General features: G+C 37.3%; 1 protein-coding gene across 4 annotated transcripts in view; it reads right to left on the reverse strand.

Annotated features, from left to right (window-relative positions):
- Positions 1-19,791, reverse strand: part of TTC29 (tetratricopeptide repeat domain 29) — a 244,607-nt gene that overhangs the window by 110,037 nt on the left and 114,779 nt on the right. For all 4 annotated transcript variants that reach the window (XM_072773528.1, XM_072773529.1, XM_072773530.1 and 1 more), the window contains exon 9: positions 10,187-10,278. In XM_072773528.1, coding sequence (XP_072629629.1) covers positions 10,187-10,278 — 92 coding nt within the window. The remainder of the gene's footprint in view (positions 1-10,186; positions 10,279-19,791) is intronic.

Genomic DNA, 19,791 nt, shown 5'->3' on the forward strand with positions numbered 1-19,791 from the left:
TTTCTCTTGCTCCTTTTAATATTGCCTCTTTATCTTTAACTTTTGATATTTTAATTATAATGCATCTTGGTGTGGATCTTTTTGGGTTCATCTTATTTGAATCTATCTGTGATTCTTGTATATGGATGTCTGTGTTTCCCCCATGTTAGGTAAGTTATCAGAAATTATTTCTTTAAATGAGTTTTCTTCCCCTTTCTCTCTCTCTTGTTACCTTCTGGGACCCTTACATTGTAAATGTTATTCTGTTCGTTGTTGTCTCTAAGGTCTTCTAAGCCATCTTTCCTTTTTAAAATTCTTCTTTCTTTTTGCTGCTCTATTTGGGTGCATTCCACTGCCTTGTCTTCTAGATAACTGATCCTTTCTTCTGCTTCACCTAGTCTGCTGTTGAACCAGTATCACTATGTTCATTCATTCTTCTCCCAAGTTACTGAGCATCTTAATTACCATTACTTTTGACTCTTTATCAGGTAAATTACTTATCTCCATTTCATTAATTTTTTTCCTGAGGTTTTATCTTCCTGTTTTATTTGGATCATATCCAAATAAATAATCCTCTGTTTCCCATTTTTTTTCAATTTTCTGTTTCTCTGTATTAGGTGAAACACTACTTCTCCCAGTCTTGAAGGAGTGCACTTGTATAGGAGGTGAAACTTGTTGTTCAACATTGCTCTAGCTCTTGGTTATCTCTTGAACCTTTGTGATTACCTAAGCAGCCTAATTTATTCTTGATAGGTCCCAGGTGTTGAAGTCTGCCCCAACCTGTCAGTTTTCCAAAGGGAAGGATCTCAGCACCTATTTTCAGGCTGTTTGGAAGCCAGACCCTCAGGCAGCAATTTTAATGTATTCAAATATATATAGTCCTTTGGGGCTATAATTGTAAACCCTGCTGATCTTCAGACCTGGAGATGACCCTTGGGTGACAGTTGCAAAACCTGGGGCTTCTGATGAGTGCATAAATTCCTTTCCATGAGGCACCAGTACACTGTAGCAAGGCCTAAAGAATGCAGAAAGGGGATCCCTGGGTGGCGCAGCGGTTTAGCGCCTGCCTTTGTCTCAGGGCGCAATCCTGGAGATCCGGGATCGAATCCCACGTCGGGCTCCCGGTGCATGGAGCCTGCTTCTCCCTCTGCCTATGTCTCTGCCTCTCTCTCTCTCTCTGTGACTATCATAAATAAATAAAAAAAAAAAAATTAAAAAAAAAAAAAAAAAAAAAAAGAATGCAGAAAGATGGACCTGCATGGCTTCTATTCTCTGAGAGTACCTGTGTAACCTTTAGATATGTGGCCAGCTTGAAGTTTGCCCTTAAGACTCAAGTCCCAGGACCAGTAAATAGGCCTCTCTCACAGAAAGACTGGGAGTATGTTTCAGTCTTCTATCTCTGCAGTACTCTGGGGATGTTAGCCTGCCAAGAACTGTCTCTCAGCTACAGCCCATGGGTCCCACAAATGCAAGCCCCTCTTGCTATCAGAATGATGTGACTCTGGAACATCCCTGTGTAGACTGCATGTGATCAAAAGTTTTAGTGAGGCAGCAGGAGAACACAGAGCTGGGGTGCATTTGCTTAAGCTATCAAATTAGAGAGAGAGTGTAAAAATGGCACCCACCAATGCCTCTGTTCCTGGAGAGCCCCCCATAGGGTTCTGCCCCTCTGGCATATGCTTTAAGATTAGCAAACTTCACATATAGTCTATGTACTTTTCAAACTGCTACTTTTGTTCTGGTCACTGGGGTAAGTTAGTCTGCATACAAGCTGTTTAAGAGAAGTACTCTAGTTCCCTGCAGCCCTTTGGGTTTCCTGGATGTGAGCCTTGTTGGTTTTCAAAGCCAGACATTTTTGGGGCTTGTCTCTCCATTGCAGGTCAGGGGTTGGGGTGCCTGATGTGGGACATGAATCCCATATTCCTTAGGGAGAAGTTAAAGATTTGTGAAATCACTCCCAATTGTGGATTGCCATGTTGCAGGTGGGGTTTTAATGAGAATGCGTCTCAGCCTCTATTGCTCATCTAGATGTGGCTCTTTTTTTTTTTTTAAGATTTTATTTATTTATTCATGAGAGACATAGGGAGAGAGGCAGAGACATAGATAGAGGGAGAAGCAGGATCCCTGGGGAGCCTGATGTGAGACTCAATCCCAGGACCCTGGGATCACAATCTGAGTGAAGGCAGATGCTCAACCACTGAGACACTCAGGTGCCCCTAGATGCGGTTCTATAATTGTTTGTTGTAAAGGTGCTGTTCAGCTAGTGTTCAGGTCTTTTTCAGAAGGAATTATTTCATATGTAGCTATGGATTTAGTGTGTCTAAGAGAGGTAGGTTCAGGATCTTCATATGCTACCATCTTGGATGCCCTCTCTCGAGCTGCCTTTAAACACTAACTAAAATTAACTATTTTGTTTACATGCTATTTTCCTGTGATCTGCATGGAAATAAACACAGCAGCTCTGAGGAACAGCTGCATTGTTATCCCATAGTCTTTGATCTATACTAAATATTTAATAAAACTAGTCTTCAAATGTCAAAAAAGAGGGGTGAGTTGTATGGTATGTGACTTATATCTCAATAAAGCTGTTATATTTTTCTAACTAACCTTTAAAAAGTTTATGAAAGGTGAATGATAATTTGTTCTTGCAAGTGTCCCTCAGCTGTGAAATCTTAGGTGTCACTAAAGTCATCTATACAAGTTGTTTTTTTTTTTTACAAGTTGTTATAAATATACTGGCAAAATGTTTAGAATGGTACATATTTATGACCAGAGTGCTTAGCATATACTAGGCTTCATATATTTTTAAATAAAGGAGTGGCTGAAAACTTGAAAAGGGAAATGCTTATGCAATACTCATAAAAATTAAGCTCCCAGGTAAATTGTGAGACTATTAGTCATTGGAAGTTTGGAGTCCATGATTGTCAACTCCTTTCTCCTGGATATTTTGGTAATATCAAGATAATCTTTTTATTTCAGCAACTTCCTTGAGAGACTATCAAATGCCCTACAATGTGTTAGTTTCTGGGGACTATGGTTCCTGCCTCTAAAGTGTTTCACTGTCAATTTGGAGAGATAAATTTAAACATTTGTACATAGAATTAACTGTGATAAATACTACAAACTGTCTAAAGTGCTTTAAAACCTAGAGCACATTTATTTGAATATCTTCACAAGAGCAAGCCTAGTGTTTTGGGGTAAATTTAGTCTTAAAAGGAAGCCAAACAGATCTGGAGCCAAATCCAGTGAATACAATTTTCGTCTCAAAGCATCCGTAGACCTTTGAAAAATTATAATATGTATTGTGGAAAACATCTTTGAATTTTGAACTACATAAAATGTTTGTGTGCTTATAGATTCACAGATCCTTTGCTCTACTCCCATCTTTCTTTCTCCTCCTCATTTACACAGATCTTCAATGCAAGTTCGGAGTTGCTGCTAAGTGTCTAATCTTTTCCCAAGTATTTTTCCCTCCCTACCATCTAGGACTTTTGTTCCAACTCTGGTCTCTTTCTTCTGTATCTCTCATTTTCCCAGATATCTCACTGACATTGAGGTCTCTGCCTGCCCAAAGTTGGCTATTTCTAGAGTTCTCTCTCAATCATTCCTTCCCCTCCATGAAAAGCGAAAGCTTTCTATGGGTAATTTCCTATGATGCCATGCCCTAAACTCCTATATGCATATGTCTGGCAAATCCATATTTCTAGCCCTGATTTTTTTCCCCTTGTGCTTCACATCCATATTTCTAGTTGTCCAGACATACCAAGCATGCAAAGGAAGATAATTTCCTCTAAGTGATGCCATCTAATGATGAGGCTTATGGAAATTTTGGAATTTCTCTTTAGGAAACTCCTGGTTGGCTCAGTGGTTGAGTGTCTGCCTTTGGCTCAGGGCATGATCCTGGAGTCCCAGGATCCAGTCCCACATCGGGATCAGGGAAGCTGCTTCTCTCTCTGCCTGTGTCTCTGCCTCTCTCTCTGTGTCTCTCATGAATAAATAAATAAAATCTTTTTTTTTTTTAAAGGAAACTCCTGCATGGTACAGTAGTATAAAGCATTCATAAGTAATTTAATGGATTTTGTTTAAAAAATTGAGTTACACATAGAGATCATTTACTGAATTTTCTAAATGTGACTCTAAATACTTTTGGCTGTTTCCAGAGACCAAACCCACCTCTCAAACAATGATGTGCTGCTATTTTATATATATATATATATATATATATACACATACAATATACATTTGATAAACATATCGAAGGTATATGCCACAAGCTCAGACATCATTTCAAAAAAGTTTAATTTTAAACAGTTAATGTCAGGATTAGAGGTATCAACTTGGATAACCTCCCAAGATTTGAGGAGCATAATGTTCATTTTCATAAATAAGTTATGGTATATTTGTAAAAATAAGTTAGATTGCTTTACAGATTTATTTATTTTATTTGAGAGAGAGAGTGTGTGTGCTCTTGCACACATGCACTTTGAGGGGGAAGGGCAGAGAGAGAAGACAGGCAAATCAGACTCCCAGCTGAGTGCAGAGCCCAATGTGGGGGAGGGGGGAGGCTCAATTCCAGGACCCTGAGATCATGATCTGAGTCAAAATCAGGAGTCAGAGGTTGAGCCCCCCAGGCATCCTGCTAAGTGTTATTTTTTGCAAATCTTCCATTATGCAATGAATGAAATGCCATAATGTAAACATACAACTCTGCAAGATAAACAGACAGCAGGTAAAGTCCTGGTGTCTGGCTTTTAGGGGGCAGGTTCAAAGAATTAACACTTTTTGTTTACTTGAGTGCTGGGTACTATCAGATGCATTCTTTTTTTCTTTCTTATCAGCAAAAGAATGCTCTATGTATCAGAAGTAGAATGGAATTTCACATTCCTGATGTTGTGAATATTGCTGTTTATGATTCTGTTCTCATTTTTTCATAACAAAATCATGAATAATTTTCTTCCACATTTAGGCATAGCTCAATTCTCCAGAAAAATTATGAATTGCTTGAGGAATATTTCAAATGCAGACATGGAGTAAAGTAGCATGAGAGTACACTCACAAATTTAAATATTTGTTTTGTGAAACAACTCAAATGGCATTGAGAGAGCCAGAGAATATAAAATTATTAATAAATAAAAGGGTACACTATTTAGAATCTTGAACAAATTGTGGACTTCTAGGAGTAAAAATGTTTTATCAAACTGATGTGAACTCTCCAAGCTCTTTTCTTGGACTATAATATTTAAGAAAAAAAAGTTGATGATGTAAGAAAAAAAAGTAGAGCTTCTTTGCATATCACTTTAAAACCTCAGGGAAAAATTATTTTTTTTATTTAGCTAAAATGGACTGACTGAAGGTTATTTATGTTCATATTCATAAAGGCTGATGTATTTTTGATGGAAGTACATTTTGGATTAGGTTTGGCCTGCCGAGGATTGTTAAAGCACAACACACACAAGCAAAAAACCAAGTTCAGTGAGCAAGAAATACAAAATAGTATGAATGAAACTATTGCTGAGTGAGTCCAGTTGTTTTTCTCTCAAAGTAGCAACAGATTTCCAGAACATCTGAAATTACCTGGGAACTTGCTCTAACAAATAATGCTAGAGAAAAAGTCTTTCTGTTATACAATATATGCTCTATTCAATGAATGTACAGTTCTACAGCCAGCAAAATGGTTACTATAGCATCTGAAATACAAACGTTATATGCTGCTTAAAGGATCTCCAAATTTCAAAGTTCGCAATAGATTTAGAAGCCAATCTTTCCTTGGAAGGGAAAGAATCAAATATTTTCTTCTAGAAAAGCTAGATTATTTGTATAAGTTAAAGGACAAGGTTAAAATGTTAGACAAATATTAATTCCAGTTTTCTATATGCAGTGCACAGGTGCAACTTGAGCAGCATATTATATGGTATAATCATTAAATTCATTCAACCAGACCTTAGAGAGTTAAAAACATATATTCTGAGGACCAGGACTCCTCGGTCCAAAGGATGAGAATGAAACAGTGCAGAATATTTGTGTATCAAGGTGATTCCAGTTTCCAACTGGGAAAACAGGACTGTTAACACCCACATCCCCTGACAACTGTCCAATTATGTATATCACACTTGGCCTACTGTTTGCAGTAGAAGTAATCAATAAAGGATGTGGTTGAGTGAACATAGATTTTGGTTGAACCAATGCATGAAAACTTAATCATTTACTCAGAGAGAAGAAATCAAATAGAGCAGAGATGAAACAGCCACTAAGGGGTTTGTTGATTGTGCCACCAAGTTTGTGGGCCACAGATGAAAGTAATAAGGCAAATGGAATCAGTGACAGGAGAAAATGTAAAAAGCTATTCTTAATTTCATGAATTAATAGAAATGTTTTTGATGTATTTTTGGGGGGTCATTTTTAGGAAATTTTGCATCAAAGCCTGGATGTTCCATTTTAAAGAATATATGAAAATTACTAGGGCATGTCATTTCTCTCAAGCAAAAAGAAATTAATTTTCAGCTATAACAGAAAGGTAATTTTCACACTTGAAACTTTGTACTGATTGATTGAAAGATCTCCACTGTGGAAAGTTTTCTAGGAAATAATTTAACCCGAGTTTGCAAGGAAATTTACAATGAGTATGGAATAAACCCAGAGGTAGGCTAGTTGTGACCAATGTGTCTTGAACAATTCTCATTTTGTGAATATTTTCCCCCCAGATTCTTTTGAAAAGTCATGCTGATTATTTGGAGAGTCAAGGCATTTCAGTAAAATGAGTGATTTCAGTAAATGAGGCAAAAAAATGCAGTAAAGAAAACTGAGGAATTTTGCTCTCTGTATTTACTCAAATTGTCTGTCTTTGTTAATAATAATATTTACTTGGCAATTTCTCAACTCACTCTCTCTTTGTTTTATGGACCATAATTCTGGCTTTTATAGCTGTGTCATACGTGTTTTTTTTATCATTTTAGGATATCAACCCTCCCTCCTTTTTTCACTAGTATTCCAAGTGGGGCAGGGAAAGACATTGTAATGCTTATTTTCTTTTACGCTCCTTAGCCCCTTGTGCAATTAATATTATTTAGAACAACAGCAAAAATAACAAACCTGTTCACTATTAAAGCCTTCATCAATAACTCTAATGGCATGGCTGGGTCCAGCATTACCAAATGGACAACTCTGTATTACCAAGTCCTTAGTCTTGAGGGAATATGGCATGTTTTTCAATTGAAGTCTTAGTATAAATTCTTATAACCATTTTAGAAGCTTCTAGCCTTAGAGATTATTCACTTTTCATGCACACTCAGCTGATAGCCTTAGACACACACTTATGCTAGACATGGCTATCCTCTTCCATTTCCTTTAAAGAGATAAAGTATATTTATAGAGATAGGACTACCATTAGTGAAACTTGTGCAATTGTACAGGTTAGAAAAAAGATTTAGAGAAGATGTGAAGCTTCGTATGCAGCTTGATTTACTTCTCCACCTCCACTACCATAATTTCCTCTATTTTGGTTGTGCTTCATTTCTTGCATGTTGCTGCTAATCGGAGGGCAGTTTAGGACTCTGAAAGGATATGTGCGCGCGCGCGCGCGCGTGTGTGTGTGTGTGCATATATCAAAGAACATCAAGCCCTTAAAATGAGATTTTTAAAAAATGACCACAAAATATGTATCACGGCATTTTTAGTAATCAGTGGACTTGATTTAATAAGTCTTCTTAGGTAACTAGGGTGTGTTGTCTACCTGAAAAGAATGTTTGTTTTTGAAACATCTGTATCTTGAGTTATTTTGCACAAATGGTAAAAGAATATGCTGAGGCTTACACTCCCCTTAATGCTACTCTATAACTACTAATAATGCTGCAAAATGGTAGATTTGCACTGGAAAGCTTGCAGTGTCCCTGGGGTACTTCTTCCCTACAGCCCCAGAAGAAGCATCTCTTGTACTTTCTAATGTATCACATAACATTATGAAACTAAGAACCCAGGTCTACCATGCAAATCATCAATGGCCTCATTGGTACTTATAGATGGGAATTCTTATAAGTGGAATTTGTTTCATTTGGTGTAAAAGGGAGGTGGGGAATCAATCTTCCTGCCTATTATATGTTTGCCCCAAGGCAAGTACCCAGAGTGTTGGAATAGAATTGTCCCGATTCCTGCTAGAAACACACCCTCCTTTATGATATATCAAATATAGCTGTATCCTTTTCCACATCTAAGCCCCCAATAACACTCCATCAGCCAAATCAAAACATCAAATTATTTGTCTGTTAGTGTTGCCAATATTTATCATATAATTGTTCAACTCTCCTTTTAGCTTTTACTGTATAGACCAGGAATTCAGATCCTGAGTGGAGATTAAAATATTCCAAGAGAGTCACTTGTTTTTAACACGTGAGAATTATTTTATTTTTTAAAAAGTTTTATTAATTTATTCATTAGAGACACATACACACACAGAGACAGAAACACAGGCAGAGGAAGAGGGAGAAGCAGGCTCCTTGCAGGGAGCCCGACATGGGACTCAATCCTGGGTCTCCAGGATCCCGCCCTGGGCTGAAGGCGGCACTAACCCGCTGAGCCACCTGGGCTGCCCTAACACATGAGAATGTTTTAAGATAACCTCATGCATCTAGAAGTTTAAAAAATAAAAGCTGTCAGTAACCAAGAGGGCATTCCAACCCTTATGGCATGGTAGGTGCTCAATATATGTTTATAAAAGAAAATATTTTCCCCTGGAATTTTATCTCTTTAGTTATGCTGGAACAAATGTCATTTTGTAAAAATTATTTTATAAATAATTTTATAACTATAAAATTAGGGATACACTTATTTACTGCATAGGCTTAGGCCAGGCCTGCGACTACAAAGCAAGACAAAACTCCAACCATTTTATACTGATTCTGGGCAGTGTTAACAGCAGAGCTAAGTAATTTAATAATCAAAATGAACTGAACCAAAGGTCAGAGTTGGTGTGTTACAAACAGACACTAAATTGAGAACTTACAAAATTCTTCTTTGTGCCCAAACATCTGCTTCTTTCCTGTTGTTATTGTCACGTGGAAAGTGAAAGTTTAAGGGATAGCTGGACTGATTTTCCAGACTAGTTACCAATCTCTACTTGGAAGAACCATAATAATCATGGGTTGCTTACCTTATCCATGGCTGGCCCTGCCTTCCTCAGGTAAATAGCCATACTTTCTTTATATAGTCTTTTATCTGGTATTTTGTAGGGAACTTTCATTTCATTGGCGTTGGTATTTTAATATTGAATTATTTATTTATTAATTATTATTATATTGGCAGTGGTAATTATATAATGGTGATGTACTTTCAGTTCGCTGGGCATTTAACCTTTTAAATGTCTTTTAAATAACAATTTTATCTTTTAAAACACTACCTCGTATGTGTTTACAAGCTGAAATATAGAAATTAGAACTTGACACAACTATATCCATTCTTTTTCTTCTTCTTGCCACTACTAACTACTACTACTGTTACCACCACCATTATTAAAAAGCCATCCATATCATGGTATAAGATAACATATCAAAAACCAAAGCCTTAATTTTGTAACTTTTCTTATTATAACTTGAATTAAATAATAACATTACAACATAATGCGATAATTAAGTGGACTACACAATGATCACAATACAACAAGTGAAGGGCACATCATATGTTTTCCATGGAAAAATTTGTTGTTCAGGTATACTTTATTAAATTTTCTGTTTTGAATGAAATAGCGGAAATATCGTTTTTCCATTCAGTTGTTTACCCATAAATGTACGCTCAGAAGAGAGATGTCTTAATGGAAGAAGCAGGATTGAAGCATAAGTGAAAACTTTCCTCTAAGAAGAGATCCGGAAAGGTTACGGTGAGCCACAGTTACTGAAGCGTACTATATATTTCTGTGCTCTTGCTTTTTTAACCTGTGAGATGTGACCTGATTTTTCCCTTTCATTCAAGGTCATCACTAAACTTACAAAAAATCAAAAATAAAATAGTACAAAGGAGGAATAGACAAAGAAGAGTTTAGGTGCATATTATAAAATACCACATTGGTTTAAAATAACTTAACGATGAAAGGGTCACTTAAGAAGGGCACTGCTTAAAATTTAAGCAGGCAGTAATGGAAAGCGACAGACCTCAAACAATTTAAGTCTTTCACAGCTGAGTGAATTCACAGTGACAGCAAGACAAGGATGTGCTAACTTACCTCTGCAGGACCTTGGCTATTGCTTCATAGGCTCTCCCCAGGCTGAGATCATCATCCAGGTCTGTGGAGATTTTACTGTAAGTGTTAAAGACCTATCAGGAAAAGAAATACATATTAAATATCCAGCACGGCCAGATTCACTGATGTTTCATTTCGTAACAGAAAAAGATTAAAATTAATAGTTGTTTCTAATGTCTCCATAAAATACTTTTTTGTTTATTAAAAATTCATGTTGGTTTGGTTTATTTTTACTATAGCATAACTTGTTTCACAGCAATGTCTTTAAGCCATGACAGTGAGGTCTTACTTTTGTAAAAATAATTCTTTTCTTGCACAATCCAAAATCTTCCAATTTATGGAACTTAGGCGTGAATAAATAATTGAATGGTTTACAACGTTATTTTAAAATATGGTACTATTATCTAAGGTAATAGAAGGCAGATTATAATATTCTACTGGGGTAGCTTAAATATCACTTTACTTTCTATAAATAGCTGTTTTGAAAAGCATGAATTTAGGTGCTAGGCAATTTCTAAATCTATCATTTTATTAGATGCATATCTCACAGTTTGTGCATGTATTGGGTATACACTAAAAATATTTCTTAAAAATGTACTTCATTACCAACAATCTCCTCAATAATCAGAAGATTATGGCTGCCACAGCCAAACATATGATCTTAATTTAATTTAACACTGATATCATTTTTATGGTATAATTTTCCTTTTTATTCTTTTTTTCTTTCAGTGGCCAGAAGGAGGAAAATACGTAAAACAAAATTCCTATTCTTCCTTCTTCCTTTATTGTTACTTGACCCAACCTATTACACACATGAGGACACAGGAAATCTCCAAAGACCTCTATGGAAATCCTTTTTGCACATTTTCTAAGACAGAATTAGTGAAAGTCATTTGACAGCCGTTGAGAGAGAGTCAGGGTGAAGGAGGACATAAATACGTGCTGTATGCTACTGCCTGAATTAGGCAGCTTGGAAGATTTAAGTATTAGAGGCAGTGTTGACATTTGACTCTACTTTCTTAAGGTTAATATTTGGGAAATAATTTCAATGAGGCCATTGTGATACCTCATAAAATTTGTTTTGTGTGTGTTTTTTATAAGTGGCTGCTCATTGATATAACGCTGATATTAAAGTTTACTCATACATAATGACCCAGTGTTTTAATTCCTGTTAAACCTACAAAGATCAAAATTTTCATTCTTAATTTTAAGCCTCTTAATATGCCTTGTATAAACCTGAAAATATTCTTTTCACTTTGTCTTGCGTAACTGACAACATCTACATTAAGTCTGATATAACTTGACATAGACCTTTCTCAGTTAAAGGGCAGAATTCATGAATTTTGTGAATTTATAAGAGACTTTATTGAATCTAAATACCAAAATATTTAGAAAGAGACCTTCTAGTGTCTTTTCTGGCCCATATATCTTTATATGACATTCTACAACTTTAAGATTGAGTATTTTTATATTTCCTGCCACAAACTATTTATTTAGCAAATATTGTTACTGTGTACCAGGTACTATGTTAGACCCTAAGAAATCTTCCATACAAGGGAACATGCTTGCAGCCCTGAAGGCATTTACAGTCTTGTGGTACAGAGCTTTGGGTTGAGGTACTACTCAAATTAGCAGGATTCCCCAGGGCTTATCCCATACTTATACTGCATACCCTCCCATGCCGCTGGCCACCGAAGCAGTACAGCAAATACCCACAGGCACCCATTATCTTAGGGGTATGCCTCTTTACTCTGTGGATAAGAAGGTAGGTACCCAAGAAATTACAGGTAAATACTTCAGTGCTGATGACTCCTATCCCACACAGGTGTGCATGATTTCCTGGAAGCAGCAGGGGTAAAAACGAGCTCAGTCTGGGCTTTTGGTTTTGCTCTCAGACTTGACTCCACAGAAGCTTCCTCCTGGAGCCAGATGTAGTCTACTGGGATGAACACTAACCTCAGAGTAAGAAGACTTGAACTCAAGTCCTTTCACACATTTTTCCAGGAAAGCTCCTGAAGAACTCTTTTTCAGAAATGAAAAAGAAAACCTGTTTCTGAGAGTTGTCGTGAGAGCCACCAGGAGATAATATAGATTGCTATGTAAACCACAGGACAAGAATTCTTTGGGAGTCTGTTAACCAACCACTAGTGAACAGCTCTGATAGGGGCCTCCCTCAAAGTAAAGGCAACATGTTTTAATTTGTGGATTGAGGGAGCTCATGCATCAGCTCACACATTTTACCTAAAAACAGGAACTGTATACGTAGAGGGAAGCATTTAGTTCATTACTGGCCCAGTCGGGAAGCAATGAATGACATGATGTCCAAACTGAAGACCTACAAAGCACCACAGAGGAGCTCATCTAAATCAGACAGCACCTCTGCTCCTCAGGAGTGTGAGCTCTAGCGGGAGACAGGAAATGGCAGACAGGTGACAAGGAAACACAAGGTGAAATTCAGCAGATTGGGGAATCCTGTAGTTCGATCTAAGGGGAGTATAAAGGACATTGCTAAAATACAAAGGAAAAACTCATAAAAGTGGAAAAATAACATAAGATTACTAATTGTGTAGAAACTAAAGTTGTTTTATGTTGCTCTTATGGTAGGCTACCATACCTGCTTTTTAATGAAAGTAGGTAGGGTATAATTTCCAAATGAATAAACATTAATTTTTTTAAATCATTAGACAAATCATAGATTTTTTTTTTTACAAAGAATATACTTCGATTGAGAAAATACAGTATGCAGATCTGAGGGATCCCCTGTACTTGACTGCATATCCCTCAAATAAGCAGTATGTTGGAAACATCTCCAGGGTCTAGAATGTTAAATTCTATCATCACAAATCAAAGATAAGAGAATAGAATAAAGACTCTCTGGTGCAAACTATTTTGATGAACTGGAAATTCATTATGCATCTTTAAACTTTATTGACAATGAACTTAATCAACCTTTGTCAAATGACAAAGGACAAAACCGATTAAGTACAGTACTAGGTAAATTTAAATAAACACCAAAATGCACATGATTACAAGGTTATCACAGTTGGAAAAATCAGTTCATATGCCTAATAAAACTTGAGTGCTACATGGCTACTCAAATTGCTTCAAAAATTTCAGTGAATAATGGAGATGGAGCATTGAAAACTATTTTACTTGAAGTTTTAAAGACAATGGGCTCTATCTTCCCACTAGAATAAAACTGATTTACCTGAAAAGGCATTTCCAAATGAAATCCAAATTCTTAAAATGAGATAATTTCTATTGATCACCTAGAAACAAAGCTAATAGAATACCTAGCATAAAAAAATGAGAATGTGCAAAAGAATAATGCTGGCAATATGTGATGAACTCTTTGAAGAATTGTTTGCTGTGAAACAAAATTTTAAGGATCATTAATTTCTTTTGCTGCAATACCCTTCAAGGGAGCATTGGACTTAAGTCAAGATTGTCACCTGTCAAAAAAAAAAAAAAAAAAAAAGAGATTGTCACCTGTCAACAAAGTGAGTGAGAGGGGGAAGAAAAAGAGAGGGAGAGAGGGAGAGTGAGAGAGAGAGAGAGAGAGAGAATGAGAGAGAGAGAGATTGAGAAAAAAGAATAGAAGAGTAGCCTTGTCCTCCCAGAAGATTTTTTTTTTTTAATTTAATTTATTTATGATAGTCACACAGAGAGAGAGAGAGAGGCAGAGACACAGGCAGAGGGAGAAGCAGGCTCCATGCACCGGGAGCCTGACGTGGGATTCGATCCCGGGCCTCCAGGATCGCGCCCTGGGCCAAAGGCAGGCGCCAAACCGCTGCGCCACCCAGGGATCCCCTCCCAGAAGATTTTAAGAATAAATTTTGTGCCTGAACTTTGGAACCTTCAAGGACAGATACATAAGAAGTCATTATTTAGTCTATTAATATCAAAATACCCAATTGTTTTCTCTTCTTTACATGCTGAGGATTTCCAGTATGAGGGTGCCTTGGAACAAAAGAAAATGATCCATTTTATATTGACCCCCACTTCTTGTCTTCCTCTATTTTCTCATTCATTCTTCATCCCCCTGCTACTCCTCTCTTATAGTTCCCTTACTTTAGACAATAATAACACAGACAAAAAAATCCCAGCAATAATGGCTCTTATATTTGTTTTCACAGCTGAAACTTGCTTAAACCACTATAATGACCATCACTCCTGGCCTAACTTTCCCAGATTAGATGGAGTCCTCTCTGCACCCCTCTGCTAGCCAGCTGTTATAAGAAAACACTGTCCCAGTCAATTTGTTTTAAAACCTTTATGCATTTTAACATTATTGTAGATTCACATGCAATTGTGAGAACTAATACAGAGCACTCTCATTTATCCTTCACCCACATAACATCCTGCGTTACTACAGTATAGTAGCATAACCAGGAAATTGATGTTGATATAATTCACCCACTTCATTCAGATTTCACAAGTTTTACACATGCTCCTCTGTGTGTATATGTGTGTGTGTGTGTGCACGTGCATGTCAGTGTCAATTTTATGAGATTGTATCACATGCATCTATTCATGGAACCACCACCACCATAGTCAAAATATAGAAAGTGCTATCACTACAATGATTTCTCACTTTACCCTTTCATTTTTAGTTATGTGTGCTGCTTGGAAAAGAAAGAAGAGAGGTGGAGGAAAATATGTTTTCTCTTTTTTTTCGGGGAGGGGGGAAGGGGAAAGAAAGGTCTGCCTTAGAAAACATTCCAAAATACCTTGGTGTCTGCCCTGTTCCCATTTGATGCACCTCCCTCACCCTGTGTGTTTGTATTTCACCAGGGAAATTTCCTCAGCTGAGTGATAGATAGAAGGATAATAGTTGGTTAAAGTAGTTCATACACACGTATGAATGACTCAAAGATCACTAACTACCCAGAAGTTGTAGTGCTTTTTGTTTCGTTTTTTAAGATTTGCTTATTTTGAGAGAGAGAGAGAAAAAGAGAGAGAGCAGGGGGAGGGGCAGAGGGAGAGAATCTCCGGCAGATCCCTGCTGAGCATAGAGCCTGATTTGGGGCTGGATTACAACTGAGCCAAAATCAAGAGTTGGACGCTTAACCTACTGAGTTAACCTACATGCGCCCCTAGAAGTTGTAGTTTTAAAAAGGATGCTTGCTAGCCCCAAATCCCTTCTTCTAGGTGGAGTTTTATGCAGTCTAACAAAATGAAATGAAGCAGTTCAGATAGTGTGTATGGGATAATTTGGGGCAAGTTTATAAAACAAACAACAAAAAGGCCAGTTTTCACTTAAAATTCGGCCTCATGATACGATCCCTTAAGCAGGTACTGATTTTTATAACCTTTTTTGGGGGGGTCCACTTCTATACCTCAGGTTTTCTAGAGGCTTCACACACTTTCTTACAATCTCCTTATTACAGAAGAGATGAAAAAAGCGAAGAAGGGAAATGTGTATCAGCAGCTGTGAAGGTCAGGTGTTTGGAAGTCACTGATACCTAAAAGGTAACTCCCTCTCATTATTGCTTTCTTCATAATGCTCAACCTTCAGAACCAATGTATTATGCAAAGTCCTCTTCCAGTATATTCTATGTGATCATTAGATGTAACTGCAAGGTAAATATATATATATATTATGTACACAATGTATATTACATGTCTGTATATGTAATAGAGATCCATCTCTGCTCTTAAAGGCCTTACTAAGGCAATAAGATTTATGGGCATTGATATTATATAGTGCTATAAGTCTGTATAAAGGGCTAAAATTCTAGTCCAAAAGCATTCATTAAACAAAGACTGGGTGTCTCCTATGGGCCAAGCTTTGTTCTAGGTGCTAGACATACATCAGCAAATAATACAAAACCCCTTCCCCCATGTAGTCTACATTGTATCTGGGCAATGGGGAGAAAATTTGTAATCGTATGAATAAATTGAGTGAATTTCAGATAGTGTAGGAAGATGAAGAACTGGGAAAGGCTTACTAAAGGAAGAGAAACTCAATCTGCACTTTAAAGGCATGACAGGATTGGGTCAGTGGTGACAAGGGCATCTTGAACGAAGATTTGCGGAAGGGAAGGAGTGCTACAATGGGAAAGAAACTTTACCAGAGTACACAGAAGCAACAGTGTCCAGAAGAAAGTCCGCTTTAAGGTTCACCCATAGAATGTTTATCTAGTAATGTGTTCTAAGTAATCACAGTCTTAATGGATGCTATTAAATAATAAACACTCAAGTTGCAATTTATCTATTTGATTACAAGTGATGAATTTGATTATTGTTTTGAAGGTAAGGTGGGTTATTCATTTTTGTTCTTTATTCTACATGCACATAAACGCAGTCTTTTGTAGGACTTTTTTTATTCATAGTTTTTGTCTTTCTACTTTCTAGGCAGCTCAATGTGTTTGGTTGAAATATGCCACATCCAAGATTGTGCAGTTGCCTGCCTTGTTTCCCATTATCCAAGTTTAATTTTTTTTAAAGTAGGTTCCACACCCAATGACCTTGAGATCAAGACCTGAGCTGAGATCAAGAGTCGGACACTTAACCGACCAGGTGGCCCTCAAAAGATTTAATGCAGAGTTGTTCCCGTATCTAGGAAAATGAGAGGAAAATATTTTTCTTTCTCCCTCTGGCACAGTACTGAGCATGCATAACTCAAACTAATACAGATCAATGACAAAAGGTTGAAATTGGCCTCTATGCTCTGGTCAGTGACCCTATCTTTGTTTCTGTAGGAAAACAATGCATGGAAACCACCACATAAAGTAAGTTCTAACATTTAGCCCATTTGGGATGGAAATTTTGTAATTTAGCAAAAATTTTAAAGAAAACAATCCTACTTTTACTTCAATTTTTCGTAATTGTTTTCTATGTACATTCCTTTCTTCACTTACCACCCTCCCCCACTGCTCTCTTCCTTAGTTAATTCAATATTTGAAATCAGTAGGGACTCCTCCTCTGAGGGCATAGACCAGGCTTTGGAGGAGCCTTATGGGATAATTAATCAAATTTCCCTCTGGGTGTTCACATTTTTTTTTCAAAACCATAGGCTTTCAAGTCACACAGGTCTACTACTGAGCTGAGTGACATGTGTCAAGTGACTTACTCTCTCTGAGCCTATTTCCTCAGGTATAAAATGGAAATGAATAAAGTCTACCTGGAAGGGATGTTATAAGGTTCCAATAAGATGAGGTATTAATAATACCTACTAAAGATTTAAATAAAGCAAATGCTTAATTTCCCCAAATACTTACCTTACTTATCTAAGTGGCTCTCAAACGGGGGGTGATTGTGCCCCCTAGGGTATATTTGGTAATGTCTGGGAGATATCTGAGGTCGTCATAATTGGGAGGGTTGCTACTGTCATTTACTTAGTTAAAAAGAAGCCAAGGATACTGCTAGGTACCCTACAACGCACACTGTAGCCCCCATAACAAAGAATTTTCCAGCCCAAAATGTGAATAGTGTTGATGTTAAGCAATCTTGATTTAGCTTTTGCCTCAACTATTTTCATTATTGGAAGCCACACCCTTGTGAAGCCAGCCACTCTATTGCTGAAGAGTTAATGAGAAAAACTATTGGTTAAGTTAAGTAAAATCTGTTACTTCCATGTGCTCACCATGATTGTGCTTTGTGGGACAACCCAGAACAAGTCCATCCCTCATCCCGGACAGTCCTACCAATACTGAAAGATAGCTGTTTTCCCTCCTCAAAGCCTCCAAACATATAGAGTCATCCAGGAGACTCTGAAATGAGTGAGAACGTAACCCCAACAGTTTAAACACATTTGAATGTTTCATTTCTAGTTTTGTCTGAGTTCTGGAAGAGTTTAAATAAACACACCTGGACCATAAATGTCTATGAAACCATAAAGAGGGATCCATTGGGTTTGTTTGTAAAGAAGTCAAGTCTATTATCCAGGGTGTATTTTTTACTTCTTCTTCCCTGCCCACCATAAAAAGATAGCGCAGCTAACAGTCTGTTTGTTATACATCTTCTACACAAACACAAAATTGTGCCATTTCATAACAAAAGTTTGGCACTGTGCTCAATTCCGTGCATTACTTTGAGGAGAAAAAGGCAATGATACAGATTTACTCTTGTGCAATAAGCAATACAGAAATAAAAAAAAATCCAGTTTGCCATCTTGTGCTTGAAATCAATGTCAAATCTGATAGGAAATACATTTATTCTGATTTCTGGCAATCTAACCCCCTTTAGCCATTTCACAGTTGGTGAGCAGAAAGGATGTTTCTGCCTCATTTACAGTGTCTGAGCATGATTCAGACAATCAACTGCAACATTAGTCAAAGAAATCAGTGGCTAATGATTTCTGACAAGCACTGCAGTAACAGGCTGAGGACCAGACTGGACCGTAGCAACATTCTGAGCACTTTACTGGAGCCAGCAATCAGAGATGGAAAAAATGAGGGTAAGCAGAACTGGTCTCATATCACTTACAGGCTCTTAGTACATCTTTTGCAAAGTTATAGTATCTGGACAATCGGTAAATACAGCTATCCTATGCTACAGATCTGTTATATTGAATGAGCAAGCACTGAGGACAAGCAAGGTATGCAGCTCTGTAAACTGTAACACACAAAGTAGCTAAATATTTTGCATTCTGCTGAAACTATATTCTTAAGTTAGGAGCAGGCTAGCCTTACTATTTATATTGATCATTTGGAGTGTGAAATCCCTTTTCCTGAAATGCATTATTCACCATTTGGAATAACTGTTACATACTGTTTACATTGCCTGACACTAACAGGAAGGCTATGTGGTCTAGTGCAGAAAGGATTGAATGTTAAGAGGTATGAGTTCTAGATTCTCTCCTGCCATTAGCTCAGGGTGTGGCTTTGACAGGTCACTTGCTTACCCTGAGCTTCAGTATCCAAGTCTGGAAGATAATGGCGTAGTACCAAATGATCTATAATTCTCCCTTTCAAAAATATTAGTTGGAGTTCAGAACTCTATATTGATATATTTAGTAATATAAGGTAGGCTCTGGTTGTTTTCAATAATTTCTTCTTGGCTTTAAAGTCCCTGATAAATCTATTTTGATTTTTTGTTTGTTTGTTTTTAAAGATTTTATTTATTTATTTATGAGAGACACAGAAAGGAGAGGCAGAGACAGAGGCAGAGGAAGAAGCAGGCTCCATGCAGGGAGCCCGATGTGGGATTCGATCCCAGGATCTCAGGATCACACCCTGAGCCGAAGGCAGACGCTCAACCGCTGAGCCACCCAGGCGTCCCTATTCTGTTTTTGTTTTTTGTTTTTTGTTTTTTCTTTTTTAAAGAAACAAAATGATGAGTCCCTTCATTCAACTGAAATGTCATTTTCATACTTCCCTCTTATTTGAAAAATCACACATATTCCTAATGAATTGCTTTTTTAAAAAAGGATTTTATTTATTTATTTATTTATTCATGACAGACACAGAGAGAGAGAGAGAGAGGCAGAGACACAGGCAGAGGGAGAAGCAGGCTCCATGCAGGGAGCCCGATAACTCGATCCCAGGTCTCCAGGATCACACCCTGGGCTGAAGGCGGCACTAAACTGCTGAGCCACTGGGGTTGCCCCTAATGAATTGCTTTTTAAAGAATGTCACTAAACT

The sequence above is a fragment of the Canis lupus genome, chromosome 13 (genome assembly GCF_048164855.1).
Source record: "Canis lupus baileyi chromosome 13, mCanLup2.hap1, whole genome shotgun sequence".
NCBI classification, from domain to species: Eukaryota; Metazoa; Chordata; class Mammalia; order Carnivora; family Canidae; genus Canis; species Canis lupus.